At 45.8% G+C, this 16,181-nt stretch overlaps 1 protein-coding gene across 1 annotated transcript in view; it reads left to right on the forward strand.

Moving 5' to 3' along the window:
- Positions 1-275: 275 nt before the first annotated feature.
- SH2D4B (SH2 domain containing 4B) overlaps positions 276-16,181 on the forward strand; it is a gene marked incomplete at its 5' end in the record, with an annotated part of 79,452 nt that continues 63,546 nt past the window's right edge. The window contains one exon of the mRNA XM_084794449.1: positions 276-459. Within this exon, the coding sequence (XP_084650575.1) occupies positions 276-459 (184 nt within the window). The remainder of the gene's footprint in view (positions 460-16,181) is intronic.

Raw genomic sequence — 16,181 nt, forward strand, 5'->3', positions numbered from 1 at the left:
GACCCTCAGCCTAGACGGTTCCCTGCCTCTGCCTCCCTTCACAGCTCCTGGAGTCCTGTTGCTTGGCTAGACACTTCTGTCCTAGAAGATAACGAGTTCATCACTGGCTGGGACCTGAGACAGAACAAAGATGCTCGCCAAGAAAAAGGACATCTGGAGTGGCCCCGAAGTGAGGAGCTAGGGTTAGAAGATTGGCCCCTGGCCTGGGCTGGGGAATCTGCCTGGCCCTGCAGTTGTGACTGGCTGCTCTCTGGTTGTGCGTTCTCCGCAGCACCATGCTGCAGCAGATCCTGCACGACATGTACATCGACCCGGAGCTGCTGGCTGAGCTCAGTGATGTCCAAAAGCAAATCCTCTTCTACAAGATGAGAGAGGAACAGCTTCGGCGTTGGAGGGAGCGGGAGGCGTGGGACGCCCTGGCTCAGGCGGAGGGCCTCAGGCCCTTGAAGGTCAAACGAGGTATGTGGCTTGGAGACACTGATCTTCCGGGAGGTGAAGAAATTCATGAGTCAAGGCTGGGCTCTCCTTTCATATGGGAACTAGTGTGATAAAGATGGAGGATTTGGAACCCTTGTGCTGGGGGCTCTGGTCCCATTAGCTTGAGTTTCGAGCCAGGATTAGAGATGAAGGCTGTGGCAGGGACTAGGCAGGACTCAGATGGGCTGGGGAAATGGGTACTTGCTTTGTCTTGTTGTATAAGGCCCCCAGTTCTGAGAAGGCACCATTGAAACTGTGCTCTGATGGTTGACAATTGCATGGTGGGTAATAAAGTACATAGTCTTTTCTTTCTCTTTTTCTGATTCTGGGAATTGACTCTAAGGCCTTGTGCGGGTTAGGTAGGCACTCTGCCACTAAGCTATATGCCCAAGCCAAGCGCGCATTCTTCCTCTTTGAACCAGTTCTAGTCAGAGTGCATTGAGGTTTTGTAGGTCCTTCCTCTCTGGCGTGCAGACTCCAGTTCTCAGCTCAGGCCTGTTCTGTGCATCACGATGCCAGGAAATTTCCTTGTACAATGAGTCATCATTTTTAAAAATTACTTTTGTTTATTTATTTATTTATTTTATTATTATTTATTTATTATTTATACAGTATTATGTTTGCATGTGTTCCTGCACGCTAGAAGAGGGCACCCGATCTCATTATAGATGGTTGTGAGCCACCATGTGGTTGCTGGGAATTGAACTCAGGACCTTTGGAAGAGCAGTCAGTGCTCTTAACCCCTGAGCCATCTCTCCAGCCCATGAGTCATCATTTTCAAATGTCAATAACAACTTCAGGCAAGAAGCAAGGGCCCGAGCCGTCTTTCAGGTGATTAATATTCGAAGTTATTTGTTAGTCAAAGGCATAGACTGGTGCTAACTGACCTGCTTGGGACCTTGAGTCAGTGTCAGGCAGGCTAATGCACCTTGCACAAGTCGAGGTCCTGCTATGGGGAGCAGCTTTTGTGTATGGTGGAGTCGCTTTATGGCCTCTTGAATACATTACCATAGAGTAAATTCAGAGTCACCCATAATGTGCTGGTGTTGCATGCATTAAGCACAGAGATCAATAAAGCACTTCCCCCTTGATGTCATTGATCAAGAGGGGAGCCCAGATTTGAATCTTCAATCTCCCTATGTCTTCTGTCACCCTCTTGTCTGTTGTATGACTCTGCTTATGTGCCTGCCTGAAGACTGGCTTGTGACTCGGTCCTTATCCGGGTGTGTGTATCTGTCCCTAACAAAGGGTTTCTCTCTCTCTTTTATTGAACAGTACAAAACACATCACATGGGGGAAGGAATGATGTGAGCTTCACAGAAATCTTTAAGAGAATTTTATGAGACATTAAGTCACTGACCCAGATAACAAAGAGTACTATAAGCATCACTGTTCATCAAGCAGTATTCATATGTTGTATTCAACATTTATGGTGAATATTCATTTTATAATATTGCTTTCAACCTATATTTGCTCTTTTCAGCCACTGATGATTATAACACATGTACTAGAACACATGCATTGCTCTTGAGCCAGGGGCATGGGAGGTGCCTGGCGTGACGCTTGGCTCCTGGTACTTGAGTCAACAGTATCCCTATGCTGATACTTCAGTCAGTGGTGTGCCCTATGATCCATCTACTCAAAGTCTCAGACTCTGTGCAGTTCACTAATGCCAGATGGATTAAGATTACAGCTACCCATTAGCTTAAATTGTAAGAGTTCATTACGTAGGAAATCCAAGGCTGTTAAGGATGGTTGTTATATTGTCTTCTTAAAGGCAGATTAAACAAATAGGCAGAATACAAGGTAGGACAGCCATCTTAAGTCTTAAGTGGCCTCAGTGGGTATTACTGACTCTGGCTGAGAGGTGCAGCAAAACCAGTGTGTTAAGATACAAAGAATGGAGGCAGAAGCAGGCAGATCTCTGTGAGTTCGAGGCCAGCCTGGACTACAGAGTGAGTTCCAGGACAGCCAGAGCTGCTACACAGAGAAACCCTGTCTCGAGAAACCAAAAAAAAAAAAAAAAAAAAAAAAAAAAAGAGAATACAAGGAATATTCTTACTAAAGCACATTGATTGCCAGGGCTCTATACTTTGCAACACAAATCTAGTTTCTTTCTTCTTTGCTCCAGTGACCCTGACTTGGCCTCTATCTATTCATCAAGTAAAGTGTAGCCTTGATGTGTTCAAAGTGTTCAATCCAAGCCAGGTCCTGTTCTTCCGAGCCAGCCTCTCTGTTGTTCTGCCCCAAGACCTGCCACAGGCATGGTGATGCCAGCTTATCATGTCCACTCTCACCCTGGTCTTTGTGTATGTTTTTATTTTTTGCAGGAAAAAGGTCAACATTTATTACCAGGAAATCATGGGGGTAACAATGGCTGGGCAGGTGGGACAATTTTTTGGGAAAACTTCCTGGTAGACAAAGGCCAAGGTGACATTGGCTCCTTGGCCTGTGTTGGTAAGGTCTATCTGGGGTCACTGTCTCTCTGGGCAGCAACACCTGACTGCTGTCTCTCTTCACATAAATGGAGGATTGTTTCTCTTGGTTATGGCATGGGGACCACAGTCCATTTAATACTTCACTCTATTATGACCTGGGCCACAGGCTGTTCAGTGGCAATGCCTGGTTGCTGCCCCTTTCCCATGATCCTCTACTTGTTTTGCATGGGACAGCATGGATGGTCAGAGACTGTTCCTCTCTTCACTTTGTTCTGATGTTGATCACAGGCTGTCTGGGTACCAGAATCCGACTGATGTTTGTCTCTGATTCCACTGTACAAGAAAGGATGGTTGTACCCTTGGGTGTTGGTGGGGTCACAGCTCATTCTTCTCTCTGGTCTGCTACTCTTTGGGTCATAGAGACCCCCAGAAGAGGGAGAAGATGCTTCTATGTTACACCATCATACCTTTGCTGGGTCTTCTACATTAAGGTCCAGCAGGTTCACCAGGGTCTGTACCACAACATTAATGAATGACTGTACTTCAGGTGCCATGGTGCAGAAGAGCTTTTCTCCTGTGTCTGCACAGTAGATGGTTGAACGCTTTCATTCTTCAGAGACTCCCCTTTGTCTTTTGTGCTGAGGCTTAGATGTTGTAGAGTATTCCTTGTGATTTCCTTCAGACAGATTTCTATCAGGACCTGTCCCTTTCCTAGTGTATTAAGGGAGGACTGACTCTCAGTTTTGGCTAAATCCTTGATGTGGGTGGAGATATTGAGGCCATAGGCTTGGGAAGACTGCACTCCTCCAAGCCTTTCTGCCTGGCTTTTGGCTCTGGATCTCATAAATTCTCTCCTCTCTTTATCTGGATGAAATACCTTGGGGGTCTTTTGTAGGATCTTGTCCTTGGGGACCCTAAATTCCCCAGTCTCTTTGCTGTGGTCTTTCCTCATGAACACATCACCTAGGCCCTGGAAAGGTTTGGGATTGTTGGATGTATTCTGGCAGCTGGGTAGTGAGTCCTGTGAAGGCAAGCTGACCGTGGGCAGGGTGCACAGGACTTTGACCATCTGGAAGGTGCCCAGCAGGGCATGACGGTGGCTGCTTGTTTGCTTTGATATCACCCTCAGTAAGCACCCCTGGTTTTAGATCTGGGCCTCTTGAGTGCTGAGGACTAGGTGTTTGGAAATGACCTGGGCTTCTGTTGACCTCTACATCTTCAAAGCCTCTGAGATTGATAATTGATGGCGTGGCCATTGGGAATCTCCCTGGACCAGACTCACTTTCCACAGAGGAGGAGTCTTTTCTTCCACCTCTGATCTGCTAGATTGCTTGGCTATTGAAGGTGGGTCCCTTTTTTGATGGTCCACCACTGTCTCTCTCCAGCAGGGCTGCCCTGAGGTCACATTCTTAGACTTCTTCCATGGAGCATACTTGGCCATTCTTGGCCTAGTAGTTGGTTGAAGGCTGCCTCTTTCGGTCCCTCGGATAGTCCTGCTCTTATGGGACTTTGCCTGGAAGCAGAACGCATAAGTCTTAGCACAAAGGTATCTCTGCCATACAGCTGGATGGGCCTTTGAGGACTCATGGCTGGCAGCAGGTGGAGAAGCTGAACCTCTGAATATGCACATGCAGATGGAGGGTTCTGCAGCCTGGCCGCTGATACAGTTTCTACCCTTGTCTCTCCTGGATCTCGGTGATGTAAATTCTCCAACACCATACACATTTGGAGTAGTATTCAGACTTGGAAGCACAGGTGGGTGAGGGGGGAACCATGGGCTAGGGAAGGAGTGAGGCTAGAAGCCCTGGTGAGATGAGCTCCCTTGACTCAAGAGTCTGCAAACATGGTCTCCATTTGCATTTCCAGGAAGCTGCTGGATGTTCGATTCCAGCTTCCTCTGAGTCTTCGGGTCAAGGAAGGAAGGGTGTTGGGTGGTGTTCACATAAGGGCAGCTGACCTATCCTCATTGCAGAGTTTCTGGGTTCCAAGTCCTTTGCAGGAGTGTTGCTTGAAACAGAAGGCATGCCTTTGGTTCCAACACCAAGGGGTTGATGAGGTCATGCGCACTCCATTTTGCTGGGCCCTTCTTTTAGGCAGTCCCTGAGGACACAGACCACATCATGCGGCTCAACTTGCAGCTTTTGGAATCAAGATTGGAGCGTTGGGCAGGTTGGGGGAGGTCAGGACTGTTCTTGGACTAATGAGGACTGTGTGCTGGGAACAGTCCCTGAAGCTTCTCTATTTCATTGGATGGGAGGAATCTGTTCCTCATTCTCCCATCTTTCTTACTTTGTCTTCATCCTGGGGCTCTTCCTGCTGCTGGAGGACCTGACACTGCCCAGGAAGGACGGAGGCTGACCTGATACCTTCAGTGGGCAGGGGGCTCCTGGGAAAGTTGTCAATGGGCTGGCTTATGGGTGCTTGCCGGCTTTGGATATTAGAATCTATAGTTTCTTTCCAGTTCAGTCCCTGCTGCGAGGGCTGATTTTCAGTCAGGAGGGATGCACGTATCCTTGTATCAGTGGTAGGATATGCTATTCTACGGGTCCTACTTATGGATGAAAAAGGTGTTTGGTTTGGTGTAGATCTTGGGAGGTTGTCTAGTTCCTGGACCTCTGTTACACCTACCACGTATGGTGCCATAGGTTGATAGGGCAATGGTTGGGCCTGGGAAAGCAGTAGAGTTCCTTGAGCCAAAGGAAGAGCTGAGGGAGGGTCATGTGTGTCACTGGACCTCACAGTCTTAGGTCCTGCAGAGGAAGGTGTCCTGGAAAGCCAGGCAGTAGCCCCCACTGACTCAGAGAGCACAGAAGACTTGCCCCAGAAAAGTCAGCTAAATTTCTGCTGTATAATATCCTGTAAGACTTTAATGAAAGACAACAGATGAGAGACGGGAAGCTGATCCAGTTTCTCCTTAGAGTTCCAAAAGAGGTGTGGTGTGGAGTCCAGTAAAGGATGCTCAGTGGAGATGTCCTCTGGTCGTGATGCACTCTGGGTATCCTCCAATCTCTTTCTGCCATGTGTACAACCTTTTACAGTAGCAGCTCTCTTCCTGGTCTCGTTCTGCCCCCTCTTCACCACCTTTGGGGTGCTCCTTTTACTCCCAGGTAGTGGTGACACTGGGTACTTCTTTAGGAGTGGGATTAGTAGGGAGAAGAGTCCCACCCCGCACATAATGCCTAAGATCGTGTCCGTTGCTATGAATATGGAGTTGACGCTCAACTATGAGTCGCTAATGCCCTTCAGGGGAAGGAGAGAACTCTCCATCATCTGCACCACAGTGCCGCTCTCAGGCCACTGAGTCCTGGGAGTGCAGTGTTGAGTCTTGTCTAGGGGGCGCAGGCCACATCACACAGCAGTGGCCTCCGCATTACAAAGGGTTCCTAGCAGGAGGGAGGCTGCCACAGCCCCTCCCCAGCCTCCAGCATAGCAGACTCTCCTGGCTTCTGAATTCCCCTGCTTTCTCTTTCCAGATGCAGAGATAGACCCCCATCCATGTTTTGTTCCTTCTCCCTGAGCCCAAGAATGTCTCTGTTTCCTGGAAGATGTCTGCTGGAGTCCATGACGTTCATAGTTTTTGACGAAGTGGGCGTTTCTGTGGAACCTGAGTTGTTTCTGAGGGACTGTGGCTCTCAGGGTGTCTTCTGGCTGCGGATCCATGTCTGTTCATTATGAGATCACAATTTGTCTCAACTCAGACATGACACTTCCATTTGTCTCACATTTATTTGGCTTGGCAGTTTTCAATGAAATCCAAAATAATATAATTTTATTGTCTTCAGCTATAGAATGCTAAGGAAAAATTGAATTCAGTACTTTATCCTAAGAATGCATTTAGCCAGTTATTAGTTAATTTGACTGCTTAGTATTTTGCTTCTTTTCTTTAAATGTTCATTTTTAATTAGCAAGCATTACTATAATTCCTTTAGGCATTTTCAATACTTAATTGTCCTGCTATTGTGAGTAGTGCCACAATCAGCATGGGTGTGCAGGTATCTCCTGGGCAGGATGTAGACAGCATCCTTGGAGTCCTTGCTCAGTAATGTTAGCCCAGAGCCTGTGGTACTTCTGTTTTTTCTTTCTTTCTTTTTATAAATGATAATTTATCCAGATTACACCCCGATTGCTATCCACTCACTTGTATCTTCCCATTCCCACCCTCCCTCCCTCCCTCTTCATCCTATTCCCCTCCCCTAGACCTCTGACAGAAGGGGACCTCCTCCCCCACCATATGACCACAGCCTATCAGGTCTCATCCAGGTAGCCTGCTTCCCCTTCCTCTGTGTGCCACCGGGGGCTCCCCACCAAGGGGCTATCAGACCCAGAAGCTGGTACTCTGCAGCCCACAGTCCAGTCTGAGACAGTGCTGGTGCAGCATCCTGGCCTGCTTTTGGTTGGGCTTTGGAGACTATGCCCAAGACTGCCTGGGCCCTGGATCCTTCCATAGATTGGCCTGGTTATCCAAGGTCAGATCCACCCTTGCTCTCTATACTCTGGGGTCTCCTCTAGGCTGGCAGACCCAGACACTGGTGCTCTGCAGCTTTCAGTTTAGTCTGAGGCACAGAGTTGGAGGTGTAGACCACAGATACAGCTCACAGGCAGGTCTGCATGGAGACTCGGCACCTGTCCACAGAGACCCAGGGCCCCTTTGTGGACCTGCTGGATGGCCTGAGTCCAGACCCACCTGTGCTTCACATATTGAGTACCCTTCTCACCCAGGGCACTCCAGCTCTGGTGCTCTGTAGCTCCCAGCCAGGTCCTGCTGATCTGACACAGTGTGTGATTGAACCTAGTGTCTTTTTCTTACTATTGGCAATGCTCTCTTGCTGTATCTATCTGCCCTGTCCCTGGACTCTTGGAGGATGACACTAGTGTAGGAGGACTTGCTCCTCTGTAGCTTATTGGTACAAAGGACCAACCCCGGCTATAGCTTTTGCCGCCCTGGCATTGTGATTCATCTTTCATTTGTCTGACTCTCCCAGTAAATTCAAAACTGCTGGAACTTGGAGCTATATACTTCATTGTATTTTCTTTCCTTGAGACTACATCTGGGACAATGTTGAATGCCTGTTTTGAACAAGAAATAGCTGGAACACCTCTCCTACACATATACCCCCCACCCCTGACAGACCTCTGATATGACTTTAGGTGGCTGCTGCGAAGTCGAGCATCTATTCTCTGACAACTGATCCCCAGCTGGGAAGTCCACAAGCCACAGCTTTCCAGCCCCACTCAGCCTGAGTCCTAAGGCTTCACATCTGTCTGGCAACTCCTTTGGGGAAAAGACAGATGCCTAAAAATTTAACTGCAAAAATATTTATATGGAGATTCATCACACACTGACATCTGCATTTTCATATATAAATTATACATTAAACTCATTTGGATTTTTTGGTGCAGAAGATTCTTTTCTGAGTGATTACATTTGTGATTTATAAAGAACAGAAAAGAGAAGGAACCTGTTGAGAAATGTGTGCATCCTAGGCCAAGATCCCATTCAGATTTTAGCCCCGCACTTCAGTGCTACCCCTGGGACCCACTTAGGTCTGACTCTGGAAAGTTGTAGAGGAGGGACTGGCAATACCCCAGGAGCCAAAAAGCTTTCTGTTGGAGGGTTGAGGTACAGAATGCCTGACCCTTGTCCTGGACTCATGATGTAGGCTCTACACCCTGCGTGCGAGCTTTGTTTAGGCACATACCTGAGTGTTCCCCATGTCTTGGGGGTGTGTGTGTGAAAGGCAAGGACCTCTGACCCTAATTGATGTGAGAGTGCTGAGCCTCACAGAGCAGATGCAGTACAGCCAAGGCCACCCAACCACTGAGAAATGGAGTCAAATATACAGCCCATGACTTTGACCTAGAGTTTCATCACCAAGATTTTCCTATACAATTTCTTCTAGTCTTAGAACTCTAATTAAACAAATACTCTGTTACCTGTTCTCTCATCTAGTCACTTACCCATTCATTCACTTGTACCAAGGGCTGACCTTGATGCAGTGCATGGAATTTTAGCCTTTGAACTTTAAATAGAAGGATCATAGTTGACACAAGTGCCAGGAGCCAGGTATCGTGCAAGGCGTCTGTGTGGTGGCTCAAGGTAGGAACATTTGTCCATTGGGCTTTTTCCTTTCCTGCATACTCACCCATCTTCCCAGTTTCCCTTCTCCTAATTTGTTCTGAAGGACACATCTGCTGTGCCCCTGTTGAGCGGTATGTTGGCCCCTTGGGATCTCTCTGGCCAACACTGCTCAGGTATGCTCAGCCTAACGCGGTATTGTGCCCTTCCTGGCCATTGTCTCCAATGAGCTTCTTCCTTTAATTGGAACATTTCCCAGATTCTATAGGCCTGAGCTCACCATCTGCAAGCTCAGGTCATACTCTAATGGCACTTGCAGGCAGGTCAGAGCAAAATGTGACCTGGCTTCTCTCTAGTTATATCTGGTGAGGCTGTGAGTAAACCCAGGGGCCATGGATCATTCTAGTTCACAAAACTTTGTGGCTTTCACAACTTTTGGACACACAGTTGGGATTAAAGCTGAAATGACAGGTTATACCTCTATTATAGGGGGAAAGGAGAGGATGAGGATGTTGGGGTTCTGGGATGGGCACACATTGTTTCTCTCACGAGGAGACATTTCTGTTTTCATTTTCTCCTGTGTAGCCGTCTCCTGACCCAGTTGTAGCAAATGGAGACCCCCATCTTGAAAGCCTGCTCATCTGCTGTCATGTTGAGTGTTTATGTTCAATGACTCAGTGGAGTCAGTTGTTACGGTTGACCATTTGTTATTCAATGGGAAGTCGTGTTGTCACATTGAGACTCTGGGATAGTGTCATACCTAACTCTGCTCCTGCAAGAGTTCATCCAGTCACTCCAGCATTCCTAGGATCTGTGCGGTGTCATCTTTCTCTTTGTCCCTCTTGGTGTCACCAGACCTTAGGCTTCAAGTTCAGAGTCTTGTTCCCTTCCACGTCCTTGGTGCTGGAGTTCAATTCTTAAGGTGTTCGAGGGCAAGAAGTAGCACTGTCTCGGTTCCTCTGTTCCTGGATTATGTTGATTCTATTTTTTAAAAATGTGTATAGCTTGGGGGATGGAACCATGTCCCTTGGATTTTTACCACCTAATGGTATAACCTTGGAAATTCATCTTATAATGGGAGTAGCAAAGCTTTTCTAATGATAATTAAGGGGGATTAAAAAAAGAGTCTTCATGTAAAAATCCTCAACCACCATGTAGGCACATATCATAAGAGGCAGGTCATACCTATTTTCTTCTTTTCCTGGTATGGTAGTGTGGGAGGAGGGCATCTTTACTTTGCCAACCTCAAATATTCTATAGCCTGGGGGATAAAGGTATAGCATAGAATGCAGAGCTTTTTTCTGTGTCTCTGAAGTTACTACCCCTAGTATGATTTGCAAATTTATTTTCAATGTGTAGAATAAATAGAAAGAACTTTAATCCTTGCAGAAGACCTCCTTTGTTTTGTTTTGTTTTTGATGTTGATAAATATTCTTATGGGTGAAATAAAGACAGGTTTATTTTTTATTTTTATTTTTTATTTTTGAAGACAGGTTTTATGATGAGCATGGGAGATAGTCCACTGAGAACTGCTGTGATCTGCTGACAATGGGAGGCATAGCCCATGGCCTGGAATGATTCTTGCTATGACTGTGCTTGGACATGGGGGTCTCTGCCTGGTCAGAGCAATGGAACAGAGCTGGTGATCTCTGAAAGAAGTATGAACATTGGTGTGTGTTTATACATTTTGCCGATGGTCTGTGACACAAGAGAAGATGCCATAGACACATCTCTATGCTCTACCCATCTGTTTTGTGTGATCTAGTGGGCCTTCCATGAGTTGTTGTTCTACCAGGCCCATGGACTTGACTTTGATAGATACCACTGTGTAGCTCATATTTTATTCTGAAACCAAAGCCAGGATTGTTAGACAGCAGCCAGTGAGTGAGCATCTCAGTGGTGCAGTTTCAGCATCACTTCCCTCCTGCAGCACAGTCTTTCCGTTGTACTGGGAATTGCTACAACTACTTTCCTTTATAACTGGTTGCAAGTAGTTAGTGGGCCACTGTGCAGAATCCTTGGTGCCTACCCCATACACATGGCACCAGCTGATGGCCTCTGGTCCTTTTCGACTGCCTTGCTTCTATTCCTGTTTTCCTTTTCCTAAGTCTCCTGAGGCATCCCCATCTGTCAAAAATCACTAAGGTTCACAGCTCTCTGTCTCCATGCCAGCATTTCAGAAGCTTTGATGCTCCAAATTTACCAGGCAGTTGGTGAGAGGGACCAGAGCAGAAACTGTGGTGAAGTAATCATCGGTAGGGATTGTAATAGCTTTTGGTATCTGGCAGGTGTGGGGACCACAGGGATGAGGTACACTTTTTGAAGTTATTGAGAAAGAGTTACTTTGAATGGAGTCCTTAAATACTAGCTCTAGATATGCTTAATCTACAGGGAGTGTCAGCTGAGAGCTTTTGATAGGAGGATATTGGAGGAGTCCTCAGCAAGTGAGTGTAGGAAGCTAAAAGCAAAGGGTACCAGCGAGTCAGGCAAAGCAAGAACAGTTGCGTTCTTTGGGAATAACTCACCCAAATGAAGACCTGCCAGGCCTGTGTTAATCCTGCTTAGTCTCGCCTTCTTACTGACCTGCAAGCTGCCCCTGTGTGTATTTTATGAATTAAATTATGATGCACTGTTGATTGTAAAAGACACCCTGGTTGCAGAAAGGTTAAAATGTGTGTCTTTGAGTTGATGAAGTGAGGGATGTTTGGGTTGGGCAGATGAAATCTCAGGCAGGCTTAGCAGCCTGCACTGGGGAACTAGGAACTAGGATCTGAGCACCCACCTGCCTTCTAGGATTCAAATTTCCATTCTTCCTGCTTCCACACACAGCGTTTTCTTACGGTTTCTTCTGTATATACAAAAGGATTTTATTTATCTATTTAATTTTTTGAGATGTTTAGTTTTATTTTCTGTGTATGAGTGTTTGGCTGAATGTATGTCTTTGCAGTACCATGTTGGTACTGTGAGCCGCCTTGTGGAAGCTGAACGCATGTCCATCCAACGCTCTTAATTGCTGAAGTATTTCTTCAGCTCCTAAAAAGACATCTAAAGGATAATTAAATGCCAGAAAAAAAAAAGCAAAAGTGTAACAAAATTATTAGAGGAATACAGAAAAATGCAAAATAAAGACATTTAAAATATAGAGCAAGGAAAATAAAACATCGTTAAATAAAAAACAATCTCCTTAATAAATAGTTTTGAAAAAGACAAAGGCCATCAAGATGGTTCAGTTGGTACAAGGTTTGTTTTTTTTTTTTTTGTGCAAGCCTGATGACTTGAACTTAACCCCTACGACCCACAGTAAAAGGTAGCTTGCAACTGTAGTCTGCTAGTCCTACCTTGAGGTAGGAAAGTAGAGACAGGAAGCTAAGCCAGAAGCCCAGGGCCAGCTGGCCTGGAGCATGTTCTGTGACATGGCAGAAACAAGCGAGACCGCACATCAAACCACAGTAGAAGGAGACAGGGAACTTCTGGAAGTTGTCTTCTCCACTCCACACGCATGCTATGGCACACACACATTTATGCACAAGTCCTACATGTATGCAAGCATGTGCGCACATAATAATAAAAACTTTTTAAAAGAACAAAACGGAGGGTATATGAAAGGAAAAGATTTATAACATATAAAACAGATAAAATATTAATATTCAGGAAATATACACACATTTTCCAAATCAACTAGGAAAAGACAATTAAAAGGAAAATTAAGAAAATGTCTGAACAAGAAGTTTACAAAAGGACTATTTAAATCACAATGAAGATGTGAAAAAGACCACAAGCTTGCTGTTTGTGATGGCTAATCATGATGTCAACTTGACAGGGCTTATATTAATTTAAGAGACAAACCTATGCCCACCCCCAACCCCAACCACCCAATCCCCCAAAAGTAGGAGCCTAAACAGGAAGCCATGGAAAAGGATTCTTTTTTTTTTCCCCTGAGACAAGATTTCTCTGTGTAGCCCTGGCTGTCCTGGCCTCACTTTGTAGACCAGACAAAGATCTGCCTGCCTCTGCCTCCCAAGTGCTGGGATGAAAGGCATGCACCACCATCATCAGGTGGAAAAGAACTTTTAAAAAGTGTGACAAGGATGCTGAAGTTTAGCACTCTGTAATCGCTGGCTTCCAGAGTGGGTGCAGGGGAACAACTCAGTTCCGCTTAAGAGGGAGGCCACAGAAAGTTTGACCTGATCCAGTGAGTATATAGATGGTGCAAGGAAATGAGTGTGATTGAAGTGCATGATGTGAGATTCTTTTTTTTTTTTTTTTTTTTTTTTTTTTTTTTTTGGTTTTTCGAGACAGGGTTTCTCTGTGTAGCCTTGGCCATCCTGGACTCACTTTGTAGACCAGGCTGGCCTCGAACTCACAGCGGTCCGCCTGCCTCTGCCTCCCGAGTGCTGGGATTAAAGGCGTGCGCCACCACACCCAGCCTGATGTGAGACTCTCAAAGAATCAATAATAATATTAGAGTCAGGGGATGAGGAGAGGAGGGAGGGGGGAGGGAGGGAGGAGGGAGGGAAGGATGGGGAAGGAGGGAGGGAGCTCTGGGTCTCACAGGTTTGTTTGCTTGTTTGTTTGAGGTGGGAATACCTACCCTGGATGTGGGTAGCACCATTCCCAGGAAAAAGAAAGCATGGGTCTACAGAGATGGCTCAGGTAAGAGTACACTGTTCTTGCAGAGCACCTGAGTTGGGTTCCCTGCATGGAGACAGGTGCCTTTCCAGACTGGTATGGAGCCCCAGTTGGGGATGCTGGACTGAGCTGTCCGGATTTAATTTCTCTTTCCTTGTGTCATAGACTCCTGTGCATGTCACCTCCTCTTCCCCCTCCACCTTGGAGGTCAGCGGGGACAGTTCCTGAGAAAGGCAACCAGGGGATGCTATAGCCTTGTAATCTGATCCCAGGTCTCAGCTCCAGCCTTGTTGAAGTAACAGCTTGCAGAAGGCTGCATTGCTTTTCTGTCTTTCAGGGTGATGAACACTATTGCTTTCTAGCTTTTTCTCACTTAAAAACCAGCAATGTTTCTTAGGAGTTTTTCCATATGGAAATCTATTTTTTATATTAGACTTGGAGGTCTAAATTCTTTGGGTTTGTTTCCATGTCAATCTCCCCTGAGTCATTTCAAAATTACTTTAAGCACCGGGGATCATTTATTGCTAACCTGTTTCATGGGTGTGCCAAAGTTGAGTTCAGGCGTCTAGATTCTGTGAGATGCTGAAGACTTAGGCTTAATATTTGCAGCCCCCTCCTATGACAAAGTAAGGGATTAATGCCTCGGACATTGTCCTAGGTGGGGACAATGTGCTAATAAGGAACAGGACAAAGATTAGGGCACTGAGCTTCTCCTCTTTCTGTTGTTTCAGTCCATAAGGAAATTCAGATAAGGAGATGGGGTTGGAGGCTGAATGGTGGGAAAGCCTCTGTGATGACTGCAGCAAGTCCTAAGCCATTTCCCTTCAACAGGCAGCATCCTCTTGAGTTGGAGTGTGTGTGTGTGTGTGTGTGTGTGTGTGTGTGTGTGTGTGTGTGTGTGTGTATTATCATCACAGCTTAGAGCATATGCTGGATGTCCGACTGTGAGGACTGTACAGAACACAATGTAAAGTAAACTATATCATCGACCTGATGTTCACATTCTCCTGGGACGTCGCATTACTACTATTTTTTCAGGTGGGGGGCGGGGTGGTGGTGGTGTTTGTATTATTTATGTAGAGGCTTTTGAGTGGCATTCAGTGACTGGTTTGAAATTTTGGCTTTGCACACTCACTAACCGTGGCTGTTTCTACATACTCGTTTGGCCTGAGCAAGATACTCAAGTGTCTGTGTCAACTGAAGATAATAGGACGTATGCCCTGGCTTTGTGGGGGAAGATGAAATGACACGGTCCCAATGAAACCCAATATGCTATAAGTTATTGATTTGTAGTAGCTTAACAGTACACCTTGTATACCTTACCAAGTTATTTTTGTTTTCCTAGGATGTCAAATTTGTAGCATAGAACAAATGATACCTGCATTGAGGGAACACACTTCTTTCTGGGTCACAGACCTGCAGGATTCTCTGAGAGACGTCATAAAGCCACACATGCTTTTACCCTTAGGAGTTTTTATTGCATGTTTCTAAGTCTGGCTTCTCCAGAGACACAGAACCATTAGAATGGGTATGCATTTACAACTTTAAGAAACCAGCTCATAGAGAGTAGAAAGTCTAAAATCTATGGCCTTGAAATGCAAGCAGCAGTTCTAGGTGATAGTTATTTTCTTAAGGAAATCTTGGTTTTCTTTTTCTTTCATAAGGCTTATAGCTGATGGCATGAGGCCTGCTGCATCGTGGTGGCTCCTGTGCTCTGCTAAAAGTCAACTGACTGTGAACATTAATAAATCCTTTAGAGTAATATTCAGACTACAGAACAACCAACTTAGCACCACATTTAGCCATGTAGCCGTATAAAACTAACTAACCATCTCAGGGCAGGGGAGGTGGCTCAGCAGGTAAAGGTGCTTGTCACCTAGCATGACAACCTCAGTTCAGTCTCCAAGACCCGTATGATAGAGCGAGGGAAGTGACTCTTGCAAGTTGGCCTCTGACCTCCACATATGTTCTGTAGCATGCACACCCACACGTATACATACACACATACAGAGACAGAAATTAATGTAATAAAAATTATATTAGCACAGTATGCAATTAATCATATCCCTATGTAGTAAGTACATCCTAAATGCAGACTCTGATATCAGGCTACGTCCTCAGACATATCAGTGAAGATAGCTATGGAAAAGAAGACACTTCCAAGTGATGTATGTGTCAGAGTCTAAAGATTTCAAGAAAAATTTATCTGGAAGCAGAAAGTGGGCTACAGGCAGGGCTGTCTTCTCCGTCACCTGGTCATGCTTTTCTTTGTGCACTGTCTTGACTGAAAGGCTCCTCATGTTGTTTATTTGCGTGGTATCCAGTGTTCCCTCATGCTATCAAATGCCATTACCATGCCGTCCAGTGTCTCTGCCATGCTATCCAATTGTGAGGACACAGCCAAGAATGGAGTCCTGTGAATTGTTCTTGGACCGTGTTTTCATGTCCCTGCCAGGTGTATCGGATAGGAGTGAGTACACTTGAGGTTGTTTGGCACAACTGGACATTTTTTATTACACGCCTCTGTGGAGAAACATGTTTTTGTCACGTGCAGCTCTTCC

Source organism: Acomys minous, assembly GCF_964271855.1.
Source record: "Acomys minous genome assembly, chromosome: 9".
Lineage (NCBI taxonomy): Eukaryota > Metazoa > Chordata > Mammalia > Rodentia > Muridae > Acomys > Acomys minous.